The sequence below is a fragment of the Saccoglossus kowalevskii genome, chromosome 8 (genome assembly GCF_978046115.1).
Source record: "Saccoglossus kowalevskii chromosome 8, keSacKowa6.1, whole genome shotgun sequence".
Lineage (NCBI taxonomy): Eukaryota > Metazoa > Hemichordata > Enteropneusta > Harrimaniidae > Saccoglossus > Saccoglossus kowalevskii.
Genome location: NC_140648.1, coordinates 25,295,151 through 25,321,922, shown reverse-complemented (window position 1 = coordinate 25,321,922; position 26,772 = coordinate 25,295,151). Strand labels below are relative to the sequence as shown.

General features: G+C 33.7%; 1 protein-coding gene across 3 annotated transcripts in view; it reads left to right on the top strand.

The window, feature by feature from the left end:
* LOC100372469 (ras-associating and dilute domain-containing protein-like) overlaps nt 1-26,772 on the top strand; it is a 51,055-nt gene that overhangs the window by 5,848 nt on the left and 18,435 nt on the right. For 2 of the 3 annotated variants that reach the window (XM_085502408.1, XM_078009130.2), the window contains exons 3-4: nt 22,915-24,839; nt 26,724-26,761. In XM_085502408.1, coding sequence (XP_085358534.1) covers nt 22,915-24,839; nt 26,724-26,761 — 1,963 coding nt within the window. Of the gene's footprint in view, nt 1-19,119; nt 19,343-22,914; nt 24,840-26,723; nt 26,762-26,772 lie in introns of those variants that run through there. The other variant, XM_085502409.1, reaches the window with a different exon arrangement.

The following is a 26,772-nucleotide window of genomic DNA, read 5'->3' as shown; positions in this document are numbered from 1 at the left end:
CTTTTGATGAATTTAGTTCTCACAAACTTTCATATGTTAGGCAGTACTGTAAAATCTGTATTAGAAGCCCTGGCTTCTATTAGAGCATCTACACATATGAGAAATGATGAATTTTTGGTTCTCAAATATTCAAAAAGAATGGGGCGACTTCTATTAGGGATGCGGCTTCTAATACAGATTTTACGGAAATTTTTAGCACCAAAATTTAAACAGTTTACAACATAAATTATAAATGTGTTAATTGCAATATTTATGGGAAAAAACGGTGGCTTTTAAAAATATTAAATAATAGCGAATAAATAAATTCATTGAAACTTGAAGCCAAATTATTATTATTCCCTAATCCCAACAACTGAACTCTATTTTGTACGCATCCATTAGACTTTGCATAGTCTGGGGGATTTCTTTTCTAAATTTAAATTAAATAAAAAATATCACAAAATGAAGGTGTTAACGCAAATCCCCTGTAACCGCGAAATCATGGTAGTTTATCGCTCACCCCAAATTTCGAAAAAACTATTTTTTGTTACATTTGTATTATTATAATTTAACAGAAAAAAAATTATCACCAATCTACACATCAATGTAAGTTTCACAGTATAATTTTTCGTTTCTTCTGCTATGAGATGCGAGATCCACATTTTCTAAGTAATATTTAATTTTTCAGCATATACTGACTTGATGACTGGGTATAAACACATTCATCATTGTCAGGTATAAGTGTCAGCTTGTCATGTGCAGTTCCCTATTCATTTCCTCTGATTTATAAAGCCATACGACTTATGTATAGTGTCTAGGCTTCCTCCTAATTAAATTCTTCATTTTCATTCTGTACATTCTGTATTCATGGTGAGGACCATTAGCATTCCAGCTGTAAATCTTGCCACGCAACCCAGTCAAAACTTATTCCTCAGTTATCAAACCAAAATTATGGAAATTAAGTTTATTACAAATTTTACATTATGTTTTAATATTAATGATAACATTCTACTGTGTAGGACTTAATTATTTCACTGTTTATTATGCTACTAATAATAAGATTTTGTATATGGTCAGTTCAGATACAGATAAACCAATGCAAAAAAAGGGAAACAAACCTAGCCGATATACAATAATTACTATTCTTCTATAAGCATGCGTGCCTCTAATAGAGAAAATACGGTATATTTGTTCTTAAGACTTTGCTGCTAATGGCATTTAATAGAACAGGTTACTGATGTAATAGAACAGAATACCACACCCACCATTATACACTGACAAATCATCAGGGCAGCAGTGACTAACAATAGGTGCAGTGATTAACAATCACCATTTTGCCAATTTCAGAAAACTGAATTGTTATTTTTTATTTAATTGTTATTTATTTTGGTATGAAGATCTCCTATTTGTTCTGAGAATCAGAAAAAGTAAGGGAAGTCATATATGGGAATAAACCTCAGTATATTCTATTGTATCAAATTATGAGTTCATGCTATTCAAATAATTGCTCTTGTAAAAATACAATAGACTTCAATACATTGATAAGCCTGCCTAATTTTGACCTGTTATCATATTAACCATATTAAGTCACCTAGTCCTAAAATTGTCCAATTCTGTGTCTTTAGAAGCAGTTTTTTTCGTGATCACATACAGGTATATATAAATAGGTGATTTTCCGAACAATTGCGAGATCTCGCAAGATGCATGAAAGATGCTTGTCGAACGTCTGCCGCAAAAATCGAACGATTTGATTTTGAACTAGAATTTCTTTATTTCGCAGATTACATTGACCGGCCGATCTTCGACAGAGGAATATTGCTTCCGAATACCCTCACTTAATCGAAATTGCCTATCATCAAATGTGGACAGCACATTATTAAGCATGGAAATGTCCCCGAAATACTTTCGCGTTTGTCGAATCCCACACGATGTTTGACGCGACTACGACGCTATGACCTTTGTTTGTCCTGTTTTTACGTTCGATTTCACGCATAACGCGTGATTCTCGCAGTGAACAGAAAATGGTCTATTGATGCCCTCTCTGAAACCATTGCATGTGATCAAATATGAATCCGTGACGTTCTCTATACTGTGAAATACTTTATTTAAGCTAGAATTAGTTATCGCTGAAAAAACTTTTGGGATGTTTTGTATGGAATTTATTTTCACTGAATTTTGACAAGTTTAATTTAAAATATAGGATTTTATTTTTACTGAATCATTCCTTAAGCGAAAATAGCAAAAATTTGATTCCAAGCGAAAATAAAGTATTCTACAGTATGTGAAATAAATAATTCTGCAAGTCACTCAAAGTCCTTGAATGTACCTTATAAGTAGCCCATCTGATTGGCTGGGAGGTTGTCATACCGCTTAAGTGAACTTTCGAGAGAAACATACAAATCTGAGTAGCCAACATTCCTACACAACTACTGGTGGTTAATCACCCCCTTAGGTTTTAGTCAAACGTACAAACACTTCACACTCTTTGACCAGTTACCTGTTTGGATTTGAAAAAAAATGGAAAATCTTGAAAGGGTTTATCAAGGGTTAAGATGATGGTTTTGACTTTCTGAGTAGCCATGTTTTGTATACAAGTTTCTTCTCAAAGCCTCTCCTGTGATGCTAAATAAAAGTAGTGTGTACACTTCCCAATTTGGCATTATAAAGATCGATGACGTTTCGTCGTTGTACTAAACCATGAGTGGAATAAAAATATTACCGTAAAATTCCTAATTGAAGCCGAGGCTTTAATTAAAATTAATTTTTTAATGGGCGACTTCAGATGCGTGAAGTCTTGGTGTGGCTTTAATTAGGGCATTCACTTCGGTAACAGTGGTAATTTTTTTCAGAAAACAAAGGCCTGAAGGGATAATGATATGCTAATGAGATGCACGACACTCTATTGCAACATGAAAAGCTACATGAAGATTATAATGTGCCAGGTTCGATATTGGTCCCATGTGACATACTGTAAAATACTTTATTTTCGCTTGGAGTTAATTTTCACTATTTTCGTCGAAGGAGTGATTCAGTAAAAATACAATCCAGTGAATTTACTTTTTTTTCCTAGATTTAACATTCAACTCACCAAAAATCAGTAAAAATAAATTCCATACAAAATACCCAAAAAGTCTTCTGATATGATTAATCTGTGCTATCAAAATGGATGAGATTTAAACCAAATTTGTATGAGTTTTTATTATTTTATGGTAAAGGGGGTTCAAAATAAAACCAAATGTCTTGGACATCGCCAAGATGACACATATTTGACACATATATATGCTATAGAGTGGGGTTACATTATAAAGATGTCCTATTAATATTTTGTAAGTTTCTAGTAGTCAAATTGGACTACAAACTTTTAAGAATGGGCACCACAGGACAAGATATGGTAGGATGCGTGCCTTTCCGTTGGGGTTCTGCTAATTTGAAGCCCAAGTAAACATTATGATATACACAAGTATCAGAAAACGTACATTTCTGTGACTATCACCAGCTGCCTTCTGTGAATCACAAACTCTTTAACTATGAAATCTCATTAAATTAAATTTGCATAAACAAGTTCAAGTTCATGTTCAATTTCCTGAAAACGTGCACAATGTTGATGTACATGTGATTTGAAAAGATTGATCGCTCCGCCTGATCACCTATAATACAATACAAATGATTTTATACAACAAATTTTGTTTTGAAAGATGTGGCTGTCTCAAAATGATTTTTTAACATTGCATTCAGTAGAATTTCATTTTTAGATGGCTCATATAAGTTTCATACCACAATTATATTGATTAATTTTAATAAGACGCTGGCTCATGTAATCACTGGCCCATAAGTAAAATTCCCTTTATTTTGAAAAAAAAACTACTTTTGCTGTGATGGCATGCTTTTATTTCAAAATGTTTTTTATTTATTATGATATCAGATTATGAAAGCCTTAGATTTCTTAGTGGAATTTTAGTGAAAACCAGGTGGTTTTAAAATGGCGGAGTGATACATTTAGAGTGAGTAGTCAACTGGGTCAACTTTTCTAATATTGCCAATACAAGTTTAGTTGAATCTGCTTTATTTTCAAAATTTTCAACATCTGTGATGATGCTGTTTAATTTTTTGTTTTTGAAAATTAGTCAAATCACTCTTTAATTTTTGAAAATGTTGGATACCAGGATTCATTGATTCTGCGTGTAAAATGAGCCATGCTTTTTAGGTTTAATTGTATACAAGACCTGTACATTATCATCTATAGGAAGTTTAATTGTAGTCCTATATAGAGATGTACATTGTCATCTATGGAAAGTTTAATTGTAATCATAGAGCTGTACATTGTCATCTATAGAAAGTTTAATTGTAGTCCTAGAGCTGTACATTGTCACCTATGGGGAGTTTAATTGTAATCCTAGAGCTGTACATTGTCATCTATGGGGAGTTTAATTGTAGTCCTAGAGCTGTACATTGTCATCTATGGGGAGTTTAATTGTAGTTCTAGAGCTGTACATTGTCATCTATGGGGAGTTTAATTGTAGTTCTAGAGCTGTACATTGTCATCTATGGGGAGTTTAATTGTAGTTCTAGAGCTGTACATTGTCATCTATGGGGAGTTTAATTGTAGTTCTAGAGCTGTACATTGTCATCTATGGGGAGTTTAATTGTAATCCTAGAGTTGTACATTGTCATCTATGGGAAGTTTAATTGTAATCCTAGACCTGTACATTGTCATCTATGGGGAGTTTAATTGTAATCCTAGACCTGTTCATTGTCATTTATGGGGAGTTTAATTTTAGTACAAGACATTAGTATCTAGATTATATTCATATGATTAACATTTTTGAAAAACAATTCTGTATGTTTATTTTCTGAAAGTTGACAATAAATGTTACAACTCTCAATACATGCAGTACATGACAATGTTTTTGTAGTTAGGAGTACATTGTATATGAATTTAGGACACTACACAAGGAAACCTGATCTAAGCTTTCTCATTACACATGACAAATTGAATTGTTTCAATCAAATTATTTCATGAACGTGTGAGAGTATGTACATACACAGTACCGTAGATCATAATACCTGCACACAGGTGGGTGGGCGGTAAATGTTGATCTCAATCAGTGTGCCCACTAACAGGACTGATTTTGTAGAGATTAAATTTAAATTTCCCAAATTCAAGTTTAGTCAGCTATAGCTGCTCAGGAGGTCGGTCTTCGAGACTATAGGTGACTTGTTTTTATACTTAATATTTTATTTGTAAAATGTGAATTTTATTTCACCAAATTATATATTTCGTAACTATAGTAAGATGTTTTTCAAGATTCCTATAGCAATATACTGTGATGTATCAGTGAATTAGCACAACTAGGTATGTCACAGCAAATTTTTGTACGTCAGAGGAGTGTCTCAGAGGACACACTGATTTCAATTCAACTCTATTATAATCAGTGATTATTCTGAAAATGTTAACCCTTTGAGCGTCAAAAGTCAACTACAGTAAAATACTTTATTTTCGTTTAGAATTAATTTTCGCTGAAGGAATGATTCAGTGAAAACAAGTCATTGAAAATGACACAGTCCCCGTTAAGTTCTCTTTGTGCTCGTCATATTAAAGCGGAGGGGTTGTCGCGAGCATGTCCTTGAAACTTGAGTTCCAAGTGGCGTATACAACAGATTGTTTATTTACATCAAAACACATGTTTCGTGTCATAGTAATATGGCCAAAATAAAAACAGTCGTTATTCAGCAATCTTTGATCTGATTATGAAACACACTGATATGTAAGATGTATGTGCCAAATACGAATGAAAATGGTACATAAATTGTGGAAATATAGTAGTAAGGCCAAAAAGTCAGATAGTTGTCAATCGGCCATCCTTGACCAGATTTTGAAACGAATTGTCATGGACATGCATCCTAACATGTATAAAGTACATGTATGTGCCAAATTTGAATGAAAACTGACAGAGCACGTCCAAGATACTGCATAAAAAAACAAAAACAAGATGCCTGCCAGTCGACCATCTTTGATCCAATTGCAAAATAAATCGTCATGGACATGTATCCTAACATGTATAATCTATGTACCAAGTTTGAATGACAACTGACAAAGCATGTCCAAAATACAACATTTTCAAAAAACAAGATGACTGCCAGTCGGCCATTTTGAATTGAATCGCTAAACCACTGGATGTGCATATGTCCCACATAAGGTACTAGGCACATGCAAGGAATGAACGGAATCGGTCCACAGGATTCTGAAATATGACGGATAGACTGACACACGGACAGACGGAGACACAGACGATCGGACAGACAAACTCAGGAACTCACGGACGGTCGGGGACATGTATCCTAACATGTATGATCTATGTACTAAATCTGAATGAAAACTGACAAAGCATGTCCAAAATACGACATTTCAAAAAAACAAGATGGCTGCCAGTCGGCCATCTTTGATCCAATCGTGAAATAAATCATCATGGACATGTATCCTAACATGTATAATCTATGTACCAAGTTTGAATGAAAACTGACAAAGCATGTCCAAAATGCAACATTTTCAAAAAACAAGATGGCTGCCAGTCGGCCATTTTGAATCGAATCGCTAAACCACTGCATGTGCATATGTCCCACATAAAGTACTAGGGACATGCAAAGAATGAACAGAATCGGTCCAAGGGATTCTGAGATATGACTTTGGACGGACGCACGGACACACGGACAGACGGAGACCGAATTATAAGTCCCCGTTTTCGGACTTCGTCCGAACGGGGACTAATAAAATCCAGTGAATATACCATTTTTCCTGTATTTTACATTAAACTTGTCAAAAATCAGTGAAAATAAATTCCATACAAAACACCCGAAAAGTCTTTTCAGGGAAAAATAATTCCAGCTAAAATAAAGTATTTAACAGTACAGGTACCATCCACATTCCATTTAGATTCTGCTACTCTCCACATAAAATGTTGCGAAAATTTTGCTTGTTTGTTTCACAATTGAGATTGAATTCAGTGAAAATTACAGAACATTTGAACAAATTTTAAAATATGATAATTTTTATTGGTCTATGGAAACTGATGTTAGATTGCATATATTGCATATTATTTCACAGTTTTCTGAAAAAAATTACCGGTACCCTAATTAGAATGGGCGAAAACAAATTGATGCAAATGTGACTTTCATTTGTCCAGATTACAAAATCCATAACTATAGTATGTTTTTCAAAATCATTATATGAATGTATGATCCTCCGTTGTGCCAATGACATGCCGGGAAACAGGCATAACTAGTTACATCACAAAAAATCTCTGTGCATCTTATCCTATTAGATAAGACCTGTCTCTAAATCTGTTCTTAGTTCAGTTGTGCCAATTTTCCTCTTTATCTAGGTATTGGATTAGATTACGCTTGATTAAATTGACCTTAATGTTAATCAGTTATTTTAAACCAAGGTTTTCTAAGATGGGAGTATGCAAGGATATGGTATACGATGAAGATCTCATGCAAATTGAAGAATCAATTTGTGAGACGATCGCAAAACCTACATTTTAGTGTTAATCTTGGATTATTTTGGTATTGATGCAAAAATATGTTAATTTTGTGTTTTTAAATGCAGTTATATATTTCGCTCATTTCTGTTTATGCAATTGAACCTTTTGAAATGACTGCTGCATTCTGTGACTTTATTGGTGCTTAAAAATACGTGCTTGATGATGTTCACTGAAATGAATCACTTTTAAATGCTTGCAGAGTCCACGAGTTGACTTTTCATGAGATCTTCATCCCATATAATCATACATGGTTATAAAAGTTGCATATCCTTATTTTATAAATCTTTGTTCACAGTTAATGTAGTCTGATTTCAGGAGTAATGAAGTATGTGTGCATGTATTGTTACAATTTCACATGTGTTTACGTATGACCAGAGAAACTTCATCATAAATTTTCTGTTGTGCTCATTCAATGGCTTTTAAAACTCATTCATCTCTGCACTTATTACCATTAGCATGTCAGTATTGCGTAAATCATCTATAATCTATTAGCAAACATATTTATCAAACCATAAACAAAAGGGTTTTGCAAACTGAAAAGTTGCCTCTAGAGGGCAGTGTATCAATACTCTTGTTATCAGATTTTATATACCTGCTACCCCCTCATGCCATAACAATGAATTGTCTTGTATTATTCAAATACCAATAACATCTGGTAACTTGCTCAGATTTGTGGCTCAGTTTTTTGAGGAAAAACTGTCCTTTCAAACTTCATTTTTTGCTTTTTGCTTTCAAATCTTCTACAATTTTGATTTATGTAGCTTCAAACCACAATTTTGAATTATACAAAGAATTACAATTCTCCCAATGAAATTTGTATTAATATTGTTTGTACCTGCTTAATTTTTTCTATGAATCTGGTTATTTTAGGGCAGTAATGAAGTTGGCAGAGAAATTTTCACTGCTGGAATATCTCACAAATTTTACTGACTTGCGATATACAAAATTTTGTTTCGTGAAATTAAAGCAGATTACCGGTACTGTAAAATGACTAATTTTCACTGGGTTTAAAATTCGCTGATTTACCATTTCAGGCATATTCATTGTTTTAAATTCACGGTTTTATCATTTAGATAATGTGTTCTATGCTAAATTGTACATATTCACTGGGTTTTAATTTAGCACATTTTCCAGTCAGCGAAATAAGCAAAATTAAAACCCACTGAATAATTAATCTTTTTACAGTACATTATGTTGCACTACACTTTCAAATAATTTCTCAATACACCCTTTGCTTGACGGATTCTGTTGATAATTCTGAAAGGTTTCACAAAATTTACATTCATGGCAAATACCATATTCTCTCTTTTAGAAGTACATCTCTTCTAATACATTTATGCTGGAAACAAAAATTGCATTTATCGTATGCTAGATCATTAATATATGACTTATTTTGATCACACATTAAAAGAACAAATATGATTTTTAATCCATCAATGGATTTCATGTTCTTGGTGCATCCCAGGTGTTGAAGGTTGGCCTATTATCTAGGTACATCAATACCCTGTGTGATTGCAGTTCCTATTGTTAAACTCACGGATTGAATAATTGAAAATTTAGGGGGTTCTCGTACAAAGTAGTATTACAGACATCAAAAGACATAGATTTTCATGATGACTGAATGTCTCCTTAATTGTCAAAGGAAACTTTCCCACATTAATACTTGAGTGTTTGTTTTGTATCTGGCTTTTAATGTTCCCTCTATACAGAACTGATTTTGTAGGCATTATGAGTCAAAATGAAATAGGTCAGCTTATTAGCTACTGGGGAAAAAGCTGTTCAAGACAGTTTCTTGAAATTAAATATTGATACAATTTAGACAAATAACTTACCATACTACTAAACATTTCACTACAATTAATCTATTTTAATAGATCATTTAAGTTCCACAGTTGTAATGTAGCAACAATTTATTTTAAACACTTTGTATCAGTTGCATGGGACCCATATCAATGTGGAGTGACGTCTGTAACCTCTTTTGCCATATATGGTTTGCCATTTTGGTTATATTTATTTTAAATTACTTTTATTCCACACTCTTGGTATTCTTTTGCTCTAGTGTGGGTATAAACAAGTTGGTTGATTTGATGATTTGCTTTGACGAAAATATAATGTGACACTGAAACATGTGTTTGACAGTAACCATGGCAACATGGAGAAATATGCTAAACTTTTAGCTTGTTAACAATGTCTTAGTGCGTAAAATAACATTTGTAAATACAAAATCTTTTGAATTTACTTGTTAACTAATTAATTAATTAGTTAGGCATTAATTAGGTATTGCAAAAGTATGTAAGAAGTACTACATGCCTAAATATTAAATATAGACGAAAAAATAATTATAATAGTGGTCACACACACACTCAAAATTGCCCTTTATTGCCATAACATTTCACAACCAGTTCCCTTTTTTCATGGCAAATTCACATAATAGTCCCGTTTATAGTCTGCACTTTCCTTCCGAAGATTGAGACAAAAATAGCCAAATATTTTGAGTAAAAACTGAAATTTGACTCAAATTTTGTCCGTTGGCTCCAAAATTAGGGTTCATTTTCAGAAATATTGAAGAACATGAGGAAAAAGTGCAAAATAATTTGAGCAAGAAAGTCTGGTGGTGAAAAGCTTAAGAGCAACTTTGCATAGATGTATTCTACCTATGATAAAATGATATCCTCATCAAAACAATACAGTCAGTTAGCATTATGTTACCGGTAATGCTGTCAATTCACCAAAAATTATATCGCTTTCATTGACATCATATAAGGGACAACATCAAAAGTTCAATGTAGGATAACAAACTTAATTCCTTTAGTTTTTTCTCAAACCCCCACACCCCCCACTGAAACTTAATTGATGAATATTGATCATGGCGTCAGAGTACATTCACCATTAAATACAAATTGATAATCGGACAGTAGTATGGCATAGCAGTTGCTTGTCAGGTGGATGGGAAAAAAACTTAACAAATATATACACATATTTACACTTGCACCTTTAAACTTTTTGAGATCAAAATCCCTCCACCCCCAAACTAAAGCAAATAAGTTTTTTATCTGACATCGATCTTTTGACGTCGCCCCTAACAAGGTATGTGTGTTTTAATTTGATGGATTATGTCAGCGTTCTAATTTCCTTTTTTTAAGAGAATCAAACTTTGACTTCAATGGTGTGTTGTCATTCATTCAAAAAGAAATTAATTTTAAGTCACTCTATCAATGTCACATTGATGTCAATCTTTAATTTCCTGATGCCCCCTTTGTAATTAAATATCACATTAAATAATGCATACCCGGTAGATGAAAACCATTCCCAGTAACAGGTTGGTGTCATAGCGCCGGTGTGAATATATGATCACAGACAAGTAGAATTGCTCAACTTGTGAACGGGTGAACAGAACAGCTTGGAAGGGATTTGAGACAATCCTTTTGGAATAGATGATGCTTGTTGAGTGGAGTGAATAGATGATCCAAGGTGATGGAAAACAGAGTTTTGAACAAAGATAATTAGCATATAAAAAATAGTTTTTTTAATCCACACAACTGATTAGACACGAGGCCTTTCATATTACTGAAATAATATCAGATTATACATCACTTTATAAGAAATAATAATAATAATATAAACAATTTGAAATGATATCATTGGTAGTTACTTATTTATTTAGAAGTCAGCTGACTCAACTGTATTCTCTATGGGGTACCAGTAGTTTCTGGTTTAATTACACTACAACATTCATTGGCAATCCTCACACACGAAAGAAGATTGCATTATCTTATTGATGTTAAAATTCCATCAGCTGTGATTTACATAATTACTGATTTATAATTTATAATTGTATGGTTCATTATGTGTTGTTTATTATTATTATCATTAAAATTATTAGTTATTCATAACATAATAATTGTTGTTTACAGTAGTCAATATTTATGCATATTTATCTCATGGTAGAGCGCATAAAAATGATTTAATTAGTGTCTACTTTAAGTTTTTTAATAACTTCACCAAATCGATAAAGTTTTTCACAGTCCTCTTTAATAATGGTTGTGTGATTAAAACTCCCTATTGGCAAATAAAATATTCATTGTTGAACACAGGAGATGGAGGGAACACAATGCCATCAAAAGGAGGCTCGTTAACATATATGTGCTTTTACTACACTATACAAGCGGTTCCGCTTAAGTGGACACTACCGTACCTTTAAACCGTGCTGTACAGTTCAGCGGATTGTTTCGTTCACACAGTTTACTCGTTTTGCATCAACGTTGTTATTTTTCAATTATGCCCAATTCCAGACATTTACCTTTCGTTTGAGGATTTTTTAAAGTGAAGTCCAAGGTATGTGTCAGCTTGATTATATGTTTTAAATTCATGTAAATCGGATTACTATGTTGGTAAGGTTGTCATGCCGTAATGGGATTTCATTTTGATCTAGTACCGTAACACTAGAATTGGTGGCAGATCTCTACACTCGCACACACAGGTAGGTAGGAGCTCTCTGTTATTGAAGTCCATTATCCATTATGCGTTCGGTTGTGTCAGCGTTTTAGCTAGACTGCATGGCCGACAGGTAGGTTAGCATAATTTCATTTCTCACCTGGAATCATGATACTAAAAATTTAATGAAAAAAAATTTCAAATTTCAGTTCTCATTCTTTTTTAGGCAAAGCCTTTAAAAAAACAAGCAGTGTGTTGTACTTTTAAATAACCAGTTTGTTGATACTGTTGTTTTTTGTTTAGGTGTTTGGTTTTTATTTTGTTGTCACACCTCAACAGAATGTTTAACCTACAGTATTATAAGTCAAAGGGAGGAGGAAGAATAAGGCCCCCCCTGATGCTATCAATTCATAAAATTCAAGGATAAAACAAAACAAGATATGTAGATTCTTAGGAAGTTTAGTAAGAGTAAATTTTCTGAGACAGATGTATTGCGACCATTATTTTAGACTCGATAAGTTTTAATTTTCTAACTTATGGCTATTCACTGTAATTGGTTTCTCAACGCATGACCCAACATTAACAAATGGTTGACCCTAAACTGAAACAGTTTGTATTAACAATGGCATGCAGCAAGGTTGTCCGAATAGTCGCTATCTGGATAGAAAGAATCCTTTTTATTTATTTTTTTTAACCTGAACTGTTTTTGTTTGTTTTAAGTTTGGAAAATTCATGTTTATTTATTATAAGGTTTTTTTTTTACGAATAAAGATGATTTCACTGAGTTTAAAGCCCACAGTTGGTTGTTTCAGTGAGAGGCTTAATTTTGTATCATGTCACACACTGGCTTATATCCAAAGTTCAGATATGCCATGGCAACAATCACATAGAAAACCGGTCTTTTTTTGAACGGTAAAGAAAACATGATTTACATTTAAATTGTTTCTGTTGTACTTCCCCATTTATGATATTTCCGATTAAGAGTTAGAATTGCGTCTTTTGAAAGCAAGGAAAATAATCTTGAATTTGATTGTAAATAATTTAAATCTAGTTAATGTGAACGAGGAGCTTTTATCATATTGGGGCTGTCTGTCAGTAAAAAAGTTTTATATAAACATACAAATCCTTTACTATAGGTATTGATAGATGAAATCTTCTAAACTTTAGACATTCTAACTGTCCTATTGTCAGTTATTGTCACTTTTAAATCTACATATTTTTTTTCCATTTTTGTGAAAACAATTTATCAAAACCATTTGCCGGTAGCCATTTGGTTAAAAATTAACAAAGAATTAATAACGATAGTGTAAAATATGATGGTGTTTAAATCAGAGTTGCTGGATATAAATTTGCATATATCTCATGCTGACACAAAACAACCTTTGCCTGAGGCATCTTACTACAATATATTATTACGTCTCATAGCCCTATTAGCCAATCAGGTCAAATGACTACAACATTTTCTGCTCATCAAGATATCGTACATTGGTTTGTTACATTATTAGTGTTCTATATAAATGCTTGTAGTCAGAAAATAATCTTTAAACAGCATGACTGTATGCTCTGGTCAGTGCATAATCACCACAGTGCGTAAATAGCTACTGTAAAAAACTTTATTTTCGCTTGGAACTAATTTTCGCTATTTTGGCTGAAGGAATGATTTTGACTTTCAAGTGTTTCTGAGCAACATATCAAATCACACAACACCATCTTCCAGTGTGTTGGATTACCTGTTACTCAAAGAATGTTACTGTTTTGGACGCCAACTAATATTACGGAGTAAGGAACACGTGATTTAAAACTTCATTGTTTTTGCAAATAATAAAACAGCTCACTTTCAAGTGTTTCTGAGCAACATATCAAATCACACAACACCATCTTCCAATTTTTTTATTGACTTTATTGACCAAAAATGTAGGAGAAAACTGACAATACTTTCAGACTCGTAAACAGTATAAAGATTGTGGCAATATTAAGTGAAATATATTACCGGTACTGTAAAAGACTTTATTTTCGCTTGGAACTAATTTTCGCTATTTTCGCTGAAGGAATGATTCAGTGAAAATAATATCCAGCGAATATACTTTTTTTCCTATATTTTACATTCAACTTGACAAAAATCAGTGAAAATAAATTCCATACAAAACACCCAAAAATTAGTTCCAGCTAAAATAAAGTATTTTAAAGTAGTTTAAGTTTGATGTAAAATACAAACTTTCTCACTAAACATCGCCCTCTGTTGACAAATTTATCAAACCTTCAAAATATGTGCGCCTTCCAATCTTTTAGCCAAAAACAAATAAAAACATTCACCTCATTTTTGAAAACAATTTTAAGAACTAGTACACGTAGCAATCAGTGTTGTTCAAATAATTTCCATTTAGAGCCTAGTATGCATACAAATTGTGTGTAAATAATGTATGTTCCATTGATTGTATACGTCACATGGGACCCATATCGATCATGTTGCATCATGAAAACAACTACCTTTAAAACTTGTAAACACAATGGTGTAGCATAATTTGTGATTCCTTGGTTTTGATCGATGGTATTCTCTTGTTAGACAATCCGAAAGACTGCACTTCGGAGCATTGATCATGGTGTTTTATTCTATGTTTGCTGTGATATTTTCGGCATAGGTTATTAGTAGAATTACTGGTTTACATCAAATTACAGTTTGGGTGTAACGTTTCTTGTAAAAGTAACTGTAACTTTGCACCGTGATTGTTTTGATATGTGGCGTTGGACTATTTGCATACCTGTGTATTCTCTGTTGTGATAGCTCAATTGTCGCTTGAAACAACAGTAGCATATTAATCATGTGTTGTTTTGAAACTGTTTCACTAAGGTATCTAGGAATTTCCTTGGTTTGTGAACTTCTTTCATGCGAATGCAGTCGGTTTTCTTTTCATCAGGAATGGAATGCCAATTATGTGGTTCTTTTTTATCGTTTTGGTATGCGAGGTAATGTTAGTATAATCCTAGAACCTATTTTGTTTAACTATATGGTGCGGTAAATATGGTTACATCTTTATTCCAAATTTTTTAAGTCATACAGTTTTCCATGCCCATATTTGTTTCTGTTGCATGCACAGTTCATCTACTGCAATGCTGCGACAAAACACTATAGCTGTTTGGTGATTCCATTCTTTGTATGGGTAAACTACCTGTTGATTCAGAGAGTGTCATCCTGAGTCAGTGCGAGGAATAAAACTGTTGTTATTCAGATATCACTATGTATTTAAACCCAGGTAGAAAATTGGGGGGAACTCTGAAATAAATGACCTGCTTTTGACCCATAACAAAAAACTTTATTGCCAGAGTAATGTGTCTAATTTAAAATAAAAATACCATTAAATAATAGATCACTCCCATTTAACCCTGTATTTTCTCACTCCATTAAAAAGAGAACATTTAATATATGACATTGGTCTTGATAATTTAGTAATGAATTTTTGTTTTACTCTTGTTGATAAGTCTTTAGTTTACCTGTGAACATATTACAAAGTTGTTTCTTTATTTAATTTTACTTTTATTTGACTTAACGCCATGTATTGAATGACGAGTTCCCTGTGTACTGTACATGTATATATACACATCTCATCGTTCAAGGGTAAAGTCACTTGCAGACATAAATCTGACATGGGCTGCTGATTATTGTATTTGATTTTTAGTGGGGTGGTAATTTAGAACAAAATAAAACTCATTGAAGTGAAAAGTCAACAGTTAAATTGCAACATGCTGTCAATCTGCACTCAATGTATTGCCCTAGTTTGGTCCATGTCAGTCTGAACTCGTTCAGTTGGCTGGGTTACTGACTCTGACTTGAGAAAAAATGTAGCACGCTCATCACAGTGGTGCGTCTAGGGCGTTGTTTCACAACAACTGTGGTTTGTTATTTTCACCTTATTGATGACTCTTTCTTGTTGAAAACTTGCTTGTATCGTGGCACGTTTCCTCCACAATGGATGGTTGTACTGATTTATTGCACCATGTCTAGTCCGCCCCTCCTGTCTCGCATTGATACCTTACTTGGTTTGAAAGTTAATGTGTGTTTTTTTTACGTAGATTTATGCTATATGTTATAACCCTGTTGTCGTTTCCCTGGCTGATTGTATAACCAAATAATGAAAGACGAACCACCTCTTTGCAAGCTGCTCTCTGTGGATACTCCTTTTCCTCTGTTCACATGTAACTATTCTCATTTGATTTTTCCCACAGCTTTGCTGATGTTATTGCAGGCTCTTCTTCTTTTAAAAGGTTTTATGCCAGGCAAGAGCTGCCTAACTCCCCTGACATTGAATGTTACAGTTGTCTTTCCAGACCTTTTTGTTCTTATGTGCAAAGTGATTATTACTGTAAAATACTTTATTTTCGCTTGGAATTAATTTTCACTATTTTCGCTGCAGGAATGATTCAGTGAAAATAAAATTAAGCAAATATACCTTTTTTCTTATACTTTACATTCAACTTGTCAAAATTCAGTGAAAATAAATTTTATACGAAACACACAAAAAGTGATTATTATGTAAATCCTTTTATATAGAATCAATATTCTATGTTTTTGGGGAGGAAGCTGTATGGCTATCTTCCTATCATAATGGTATTGTGGCACCATTGTTAATTTATCAGTAGCTTTATACACAATGATCGAGGTATATCTATAGTCAAAATAAGTCATATTTTTAATGATCCAGTATACAGTATATGCAACTTCAAATATATCACTGTTTTAATGGTAAATTTAAATCTGAGAGAAAATCAATGCTTTTACAGTAACTTCTTTTTTTGGATATAATAAATTCCACTTCATACAAAATCTTGCATTTATTCAATTTTAACTAGCATTTAACATAAACAAAAAGTTTGTGACTTTTGTCCCAAAATATGCCTGAAATTACTTTGGTATATTTTAAACTGATTTAATTTGGCGAGGGAAAATCTTCTTGAGGAGTTTAGAAATGAAAAACTGTAGTATTGGTTATCTATGACTAGGACTTGCAATGACTGAAATGACATCTTAATCAAATGATTTCTGACAGCACAAGAAACTGTTGGTCCTGATAAATTAAAATGGTTTCTGTCGCAAAAATGAAAGTGACAAAAAAATAGAAAAATAAAAATCAATAACTTGAGACCTGACAATTTTTTTTCTTTTTAGCCGCATACAATTATTAACATGTACATTACTTGTGATTGGTCTACATTCAAGATCTGTTTCTAGTCCCGGTGCGTGTGTCAGTTTTAATGGGACACTCACATGTTCTTTTTTAGACGTGCATGTATTTGGAAAAAAAACAACGAGAAACATAAAATAAAAAAAAAGAATTAAAAAAACTCATTGGGAAATACAAAACAAACAAAAAAACATCATCATATCAGTTTTTCAAGAAACCTTGGACCAGAAACACATTGTCTGTTGTGTAAAACTTATTGAATGTATTTTCAATGCTCTGAGTGATTGCATGGTGGTTTCGTCTGTATTCATTATTTCTGAGTTCACAAAATGAAAAAGCAGGAAGTGCCATGTGACTAGGTTACTATGGAACCATGCTCCGTGAACATTTCCCACTGTTGTTGTAGAAATCTTCAGAAAATTAATTCTTTGAATATTGTGGAGCAGTTGACTGATTTGAAAAAGGGATTCAAAAATATGTACATGTACATGTATATGCCTATAGTAGACATTTTTCTGGTTCATACAGGAGTCATTTTAACCTTTTGAATGTCAAAGACAAATTTTGTAACATTTTACAAATTACTTGACGTCATTTTTTCCAAATTGTTTAAAAAAAATTTAATTAGGCCCAGTAGCAATGGGAAATTTTGTGCATTTTGTCCAAAATTAACATAGAAATTATAGACAAATACATATTAATGTGCAAAATTGTTGCACCAAAATTTGGTTTGCCATTCCAAGAGTTAGTGGATTGATTTTATACATGTACAGCAGAAATTTCTTTATAGTTTTTAATAATATACTGTGGAATACTTTATTTTCGCTGGAATTAATTTTCGCTGAAAAGGCTTTTTGGGCGTTTTGTATGGAATTTATTTTCACTGAATTTTCACGGTATCATCCCTTCAGCGAAAATAAATTCCAAGCAAAAATAAAGTATTCTACAGTACATCACTTTTAATATGGGGTAAAATTAGAGTGCAGTATATGTACCAGATAATGTATAATAAGGTTCATTGCTTTTCCCAGTTTACATATAGATTAAATAAACTTTTAATTTAAAAATTTCAATGGCAGACAAGGTGAGTATCACACAGTCAAAATAGATGTTACTTCCTGTCAAAGACTTTAATGTCAAAATCAACTTTATTTGCCTTTGACAAATCAAAGCATTTTTTTTCCAGATTTTGTCAAGAAATTTATCAAGAGCTGTAACCATTAGGTCTAAAATTAACAAAGAAATTGTCGAAAAATACATAAAAATGTGCAAAACAATACACCAACATTTTGGTAGAAAAAATATGGTGGCCATTATAACTTTGGAGGAGTATTGTGGTTAGGCTAGAAAAAAAACACTTTTTGCTTTGGTCAGCATGTGTGTCAGTAAACGTTTCAGGACAAGACACAAATAGTAGTTGTGCAGAGATATCCATCTAAACCTAACAGTTTTAAGTAAACAGAGATAATATGAATCCTTGGTTCATGTATTATGAGCATATCAGTTTTCAAATAAACTCTCTTTGTTATGCATGGTGTAATTCACGGCATCCCAGTAATTCACCTGCTTTGCACTACTAAACCCAATCAGATCTCAAGATAAAATCAGGATATCTGTATAGTAAACATCCAGAAACTGAAACTGAACTTGACCTACTGATGGAGTTGACATTGACTGCGTGTCGTAGTAAAAATCTGTGCATGAGTATTGGTTTTGTGGGTCTGTCCACTTAAATTTGGGAACAGGGCTTTGGTTTTGATCAGTCATGGGAGAGTTGAGCCAATCACTACCTGCAGTGACTGGAACCGTCCCTTAAAATCAACAGGTAGTTCACCCCCACAATGGAATGGAATCACCTATGTGTCCTCAGGTTTTTTTTTGTTTTTATGCAAATCAGATCATTTTAAAAGGCTCACAGCTCTTAAGAAAACAAGTAGATAACCTATTGTTAGGTAATTTCCAATATCACTGATGTGACAATGTGGAGATAAAACGGAAGGTGTAAAGCTTTCGTTGTAAGTTGTATACAAAAAACAAGTATTCAAATTAGTTGTGGTTTGTTTAGGCTTGGTATTAAGTTACATGCTATACAGTAGGGAGTAACTCCACTTGGGGATTGCTTAGTGGTGTTGAGTTGACGCCTCGTACTATTCACGTTGATCAACGATGCACACTCGGTGCATCATGATAACATCTTGGTGAACATACACGGTGAGTGTCTCCCATTCAAGTTGTAAATAGCTCAACTAGTTCGGTGAAAAGTATCGTCGTCATTCAATTGACAACTTGATATCTGGTTTACTCTGCTCCGGGTACCTGCTTGCCAAGTTTTTAAAACTTTTAGCACTTGATCTATCGCATTTCTATGCAGTTTTTAGTTGCAGACAAGGTCAGGGATCTACAGATTTAATTTCAGAATGCTTTACTGCTCAGCAAGAAATGTATTATTGTCAGTGACCTGAAAAGTACAGGATTGCATCAAATATTTACGATCACTTTACAAACGTAATGGTACACGAGTTTTGTTTTTTACGACCAACTCACTAGAGAAAAATGGTATTTCGACATTACTAGCAAGGTTATGTACTCTTTGTACATTAGACAAGGTTATGTACTCATTACAGAGCTGAGTATATTTCTGGTATTTCCAGTGTGCATGGATGTTTGTTATTACTTAACCCTGATGCGGGGACGGTAAATTTCTCCCAAGCTTCAGGCATTTTGCCTGTATAATCACAGTAAGTACATTGCGTGAATTTTGCCGGTTTTTGCCAATTAATCCCCGGATTATCATCTTGGTCATGTTGCTAGTCATTAAAAATTAATTCAGACCGTTAACAAGACTAAAATGTTGCTTATACATGACACACATTGTTTGAACATGTTTTTTCAAACAAATTTTACTGAATGATTTCATGTTTACCTACAGCATTGTCTAGTTCTTTGGGTGGCAGCCAAAACATGCACAGTTGACAGGCCTTTAAACCAGTCGATGAGTTGATCACGTTTTATCACAGTAAATCCAAAGTGGTGTTGTAGTTTTGTCTCTTCTCTAACTTTTGATGTGTTCTAGATGTGGAGAAGCTCATTTTTATGATCCTTAGAATGTGATCAACTGGTAATTACCAATCAGTTGACAACAACCATCTCAGCTCTTTAAAGTTACACAATAAGACAAGTAAGACAATAAAATCGTTTTAAAGGTAGTAGTCCACATAATTGAGTTAAATACAATTAAACTTAATTTGACATCATTGATTTTAGTGCTAAAAGTTCATCAACTATTTTTGCTGTATTTTTATTATTATTTTTTCTCCCATTTACTTATTAAGCAAATGCACTTTTTAAGAGCAATTAATTTATTTGTTCTGAGACGCTTCCTATTATTTGTGCATTGGTTATCCATTTGTCTCATTTCATTTTTAAAAAATACAAGAACCAATCATATAATATCTATTTCGGAAAAAAACAAAAACAAATATGGTTCCAAATGAGTGAACACCTGGTGATATGCTATGTAACATGGTAGCATGATTACAGTTTGCATGTGCCTATTAAACCAGTATGTATAGAAACTGTCTAGGTACCATTTGCATGTGTCTATTAAACCAGTTGAATATGTATAGAAACTGTCTAGGTACAGTTTGCATGTGCCTATTAAACCAGTTGAATATGTATAGAAACTGTCTAGGTACCGTTTGCATGTGTCTATTAAACCAGTATGTATAGAAACTGTCTAGGTACAGTTTGCATGTGCCTATTAAACCAGTATGTATAGAAACTGTCTAGGTACAGTTTGCATGTGCCTATTAAACCAGTATGTATAGAAACTGTCTAGGTACAGTTTGCATGTGCCTATTAAACCAGTATGTATAGAAACTGTCTAGGTACAGTTTGCATGTGCCTATTAAACCAGTATGTATAGAAACTGTCTAGGTACAGTTTGCATGTGCCTATTAAACCAGTATGTATAGAAACTGTCTAGGTACAGTTTGCATGTGCCTATTAAACCAGTATGTATAGAAACTGTCTAGGTACCGTTTGCATGTGCCTATTAAACCAGTTGAATATGTATAGAAACTGTCTAGGTACCGTTTGCATGTGCCTATTAAACCAGTTGAATATGTATAGAAACTGTCTAGGTACAGTTTGCATGTGCCTATTAAACCAGTTGAATATGTATAGAAACTGTCTAGGTACCGTTTGCATGTGTATAGACATACTGTGGAATACTTTATTTTTGCTGGAATTAATTTTCGCTGAAAAGGCTTTTTGGGCGTTTTGTATGGAATTTATTTTCACTGATTTTTGATGAGTTTAATGTGAAATATAGGAAAATAAGTATATTCGCTGGATTTTATTTTCACGGAATCATCCCTTCAGCGAAAATAGCAAAAATAAATTCCAAGCGAAAATAAAGTATTCTACAGTAGTCTCGGTGTTGTTTACATATACATAGACAGCTGTCTAGGTGTTGTTTATATGTGCATACCCAGCTGTCTAGGTGTTGTTTATATGTGCATACCCAGCTGTCTAGGTGTTGTTTACATATACATAGACAGCTGTCTAGGTGCTGTTTACATGTGCATACCCAGCTGTCTAGGTGTTGTTTATATGTGCATACCCAGCTGTCTAGGTACAGTTTGCATATGCATAGAACTGTCTAGGTACAGTAACATGAGAAAATACAGTATTGGGGGAAAAATTTGAACAAATAAATTGCTGTCGGGCATATGTGAATTCAATATGTACAAAAAAGCAAATTACTCCAGCCCCTTAATTTCAAAAGGTAAATATAGATGATTCTGAAATCATCACAATTCATTGCATTACTGTAAAATACTTTATTTTAGCTTGAATTCATTTTCGCTGAAAAGACTTTTTTGGTGTTTCTAATGGAATTTATTTTCACTGATTTTTGACAAGTTGAATGTAAAATATAGGGAAAAAAGTATATTCGCTGGATATTATTTTCACTGAATCATTCCTTCAGCGAAAATAGCGAAAATTAGTTCCAAGCGAAAATAAAGTCTTTTACAGTACCGGTAATATATTTCACTTAATATTGCCACAATCTTTATCCTGTTTACGAGTCTGAAAGTATTGTCAGTTTTCTCCTACATTTTTGGTCAATAAAGTCAATAAAAAAATTGGAAGATGGTGTTGTGTGATTTGATATGTTGCTCAGAAACACTTGAAAGTGAGCTGTTTTATTATTTGCAAAAACAATGAAGTTTTAAATCACGTGTTCCTTACTCCGTAATATTAGTTGGCGTCCAAAACAGTAACATTCTTTGAGTAACAGGTAATCCAACACACTGACGCACAGTAATCGTAGAGTAGAGCTCCTGACACATGAGCCCCACACAATAATGTTCACTGAACTGAGATCACCATACACTTAGTTTAGGGTGTGCACATAACCGGAAAATGTCTATTCTTCTTACTGCTCGGATGCCATTTAATGGGTGTTATTCTCCACCATTGTTCAAGATTTTTTTTTAAATTCAGGTTTACGCCACCGTGTGAGGTCAGTGTTGAATTTGTCCCGAGGCGTATAGCTCGCTCAAAAAATACACTACATGTTGCTTTTCATGTTTTTTATATATCGGTTCTCTCGTGATTGGGAAGTTTATATCATAACAAATTCTTTGTGCGAGCTGTTTTGTTTAATTGTAATTCATTGCAAAGTGATACATGGCCGACGACACGTGGATTGTTGAATACCATGTTTACCATTCCATATGCTCATAAATTAAACAATTGTATATATTTTTTTACAGATGAGATTTTACTTGACAAAGAAGAATGTCCATTGGATATTGCTCTGAACTCCCGAGTGACTCCTCGATTTGTCTTTCGTATGGACCCTCATCGCAATAGTCCTGTCACCCACCCTGAGACTGTCCCCACACCAAGCCCTTCAAATAAACGCCGCAGCCTGTTCACAAAATTCCAAAACATAAAAAACACTATGAGTGAGAACAATATGGCTCAGAATAGCCTCCGGGTTTGCCATTCCGCTGAACTGCTCACCAATGGCATGGACTGCAATCTCACGGACGACTCAAGCATAAGTAGTGACCTGAGTAGCAGCATATCAAGTTCTAGCATGACGGGAAAGAAAGAAAACAAAGATAGAATAGCCATGACAAACGTTCAAAATGGTGGCGCCACTGGTTTGCTCATCAATGCTAATCTGCCACAAAATAGAAAGAATGGCAAAAACAAGACAACCCGTCAACCTGCTCGAAATAAAGCAAAGAAAAATATGAAATCTTCGTCATCTATGGCGCTCATGTTTCAAAGAAGATTCAGTCTACGTAAGCGAGATAAAGACGAACCTGTTACGTCGATGAATGTGGAATTGTCCACTGAGACGGCAACACCTGGTGTATTAAAAATCTATGGTGATCAAATTCGGCCCGGAGCTGAGTATAAAAGTGTACTGGCATCAATGAGATCTTCGGCTGTTGAACTTGTCAAGGAGGTGCTAGAAAGGTACGGTCTCGCAAGAACTTCATACAAGGAATACGTTCTTTGCGATGTGATTGGCAAGTTTGTGAAATCTGAAGAAAAAGGACAACGTTGGCAGATGGAGTGTGTGCGAGTTGTTGAAGACAATGAGAAGCCTTTAGTTTTGCAGTCATTCTGGAAACCCGGGGAAGGTTTGTCGCGAAGGTTTGAAGTGCGAAACCGATCCTTGGTTGCAGAGGAACTTGGTGAAATTGACACTATTACATCTGGTATTAATGCGAATGCAAGGCGTTTACAGCTATCACGAGTGAAACTAAACCGTAGTGGGAGCACAGATGCATTGTTGGATTGCTTGGATAGCGAGGACCATCAAGATTCAATAAGCTCCACAACAGACAATGACTCTTTCGATAAAAGCTCTTTACAACAATTAGAACCAGAGGAGACAGAGAGTAATGACGAACCAGCGGCGTTTTACAACATAAAACCTCCGATAGACTTTCCGTATTTATTGACAATTCGGGGTTTCTCGCCTAATAATGATCTCTTGCTTTATGTGCTGAATGAACAAGTAAGTATGGTTGGCAAAATACAAGAGGGTATGAAGGAAGCCAACAAACCAGATATACAATTAGCGGCACCCGATGTCTTGTCGCAACACTGTTGGGTTTCGAAGAAGCCAGCCAATAGGAACTACAGGGTCAGGGACAATCCTGAAGACTGCGACATGATGGTTTCTGTAGATCCTCTTCCGAATGCCAAGGTCACCATTAATGGAGTCGCGATCACTAAGGAAACCGAACTGAAACCGGGTGATTTAGTCGCTATTGGACACCATTATGTTTTTCTCTTCAAGGACCCGACAATAATGAGGGAAATCCCGCAGAACTTGGCGTGGTTGAACTTTCAATCATCGTCACAAATCCAGGAATTAAGTAATGTTGAAATGCTTGTGAATCTTCGAGAAACTTTCAATGAACACCTCCGAAAGAAATCCCAGGAATACGACAAAAATGACGACAGGCTTAAGATAGTGTACAGTGCCATGGAAGAGGATGACCTATTGGAAAAAATTACATTTCTGTTAGATATTGACAGTACTGATGTATTCAAATTAACACCTGCCTACTTAATATGCATGTGTGTTGAATATTCAGCATATCATTGTGACCAATCAGCAACCAGGAAATTACTACTCAAGATATCAGTATTAGTACAGAGCATAGCATGGGTAAGCTGTTTTGATTTTAAACTTGACTTTCGTCTACCAATTAAGTTATGATTTGTATTAATTTTTAAGTACAAAAACAGGGTTACTATTGTTGGTCCCATCAATCCAATCATTCAGAATCATTTTTAAGATTTGAAATAATGGTACCCGGTATATGCATACGCATCAGTTTAAATTGAAACCTCATCAAATATGGCCGACTGGCAGCCATGGTAACCAATTGGACCTATTCCAACTGTGGCAATATAAACCATGGTTATTGGGCCCAGACAATGAATAAATCTTTTGAAATCTGGCTTGAATTCTGTTTTATTCAGAGTGAAAATGATATTTATTTAGACATAAAACGGAAAGCCATTTTTCAAAAAACAAAAAAAAACAAAAAAAACATGAATGACACCAGTGAATTGGAACAGTTAATAAATTCACTGTGCCTGTGCAATGTAGTGAACGAGTGTATGTATAGAGTTGTTCAAAAATGTTTTTAAAAATTATGTTTATTAATATAGGATGTATATCTGTGGATGTATTTGCTAAAAACAAATATCTAAAAAGATATATGATGAAAAAGATTACAGTGCTGCTTGGTGTGTCTTAATGAATAAAATGCTTGGTCTTGGATGTGTTTAAATGCTTCATTGGAGTTTGATTCATTATGCAAAATTTTTTTATATTATTTATATAATATAATTAATTACTATAAACAATAGTCCAACCATGCATTTAATCATTCTACTGTAGAATACTTTATTTTTGCTTAGAATTAATTTTCGCTGAAGAAATGATTCAGTAACAAATAAAATCCAGTGAATATACCATTATTTCCATATTTTTACATTGAACTTAACAAAAATCAGTAAAAATAAATTCCATACAAAACACCCACAAGGTCTATTCAGCGAAAATTAATTCCAGCGAAAATAAAGTATTTTACAGTATTTTACATAGAAGTACCGGTACCTGTACTCCTACGGGAACTATCCTTATGTAGTGGTACATCTCACTGAATGATCGTTGATTTTCAGGTAATATCTTTGGGTTAAATAAACATCCTAAGTAATTGTCGGTCCGCCAGGGGTAAATGTTGTCTATTAATTATTAATGTTGATTGTTTTCCATCTCAGGCTTTTCATTGCCAAATTGCATGACTACTTCAATAATTTCTCAACTACTTTGAAAATTTGAAATTAATAATTCAATTGGGGGGATGACAGTTTATGATCCCCCCTAATATTAATATTAATGAAAATAGATGCACTTTAAAAGCTTTTTTTTTTAAATGCATATACGTATTTGTTCTATTAAAAGCATATCTCTAATAAAAGCACATGTTAGCATTTATTGTACGTGTATACTGAATCACTCAAATAAGAATTTTGTTGATGATAGTTAGTCTTTCATGTAAGCGCATACACTTCAATAATACATACCGGTAAATGGTCATTTTTAAGCTAGTCTGAAACACAAATGATATAATGTTTTATGCAGGTCCTGTTAATATTCATCTGTAAGTACATTTGGTATGAGTTTATGTGAAAACTTAATACTGTAAAATCTGTATTAGAAGCCGCGACTTCTATTGAAATGGTACAATGCAACAGAGGGGATGCGGCTTCTATTAGAGCATCTACACATATGAGAAATGATGAATTTTTGGTTCTTAATTGTTCAAAAAGAATGGGTGCGACTTCTATTAGAGATGCGGCTTCTAATACAGATTTTACGGTAATAGTTTTAGAAAAATGACCACATGACCAGACTCAATTTGTTTTATGATTAATATCCCTTATTGCGTCATTGGATAAAGAATAGAAAACCACAATCGGAAATATGCATTTTTGTGCTGAGAAATTATTAATTACTTTGAATTTTTACTCCTAATAGGATAAAACAAAGGAAATTGCCAACAAGCAGCCTTCTAGGTAAGTGCACG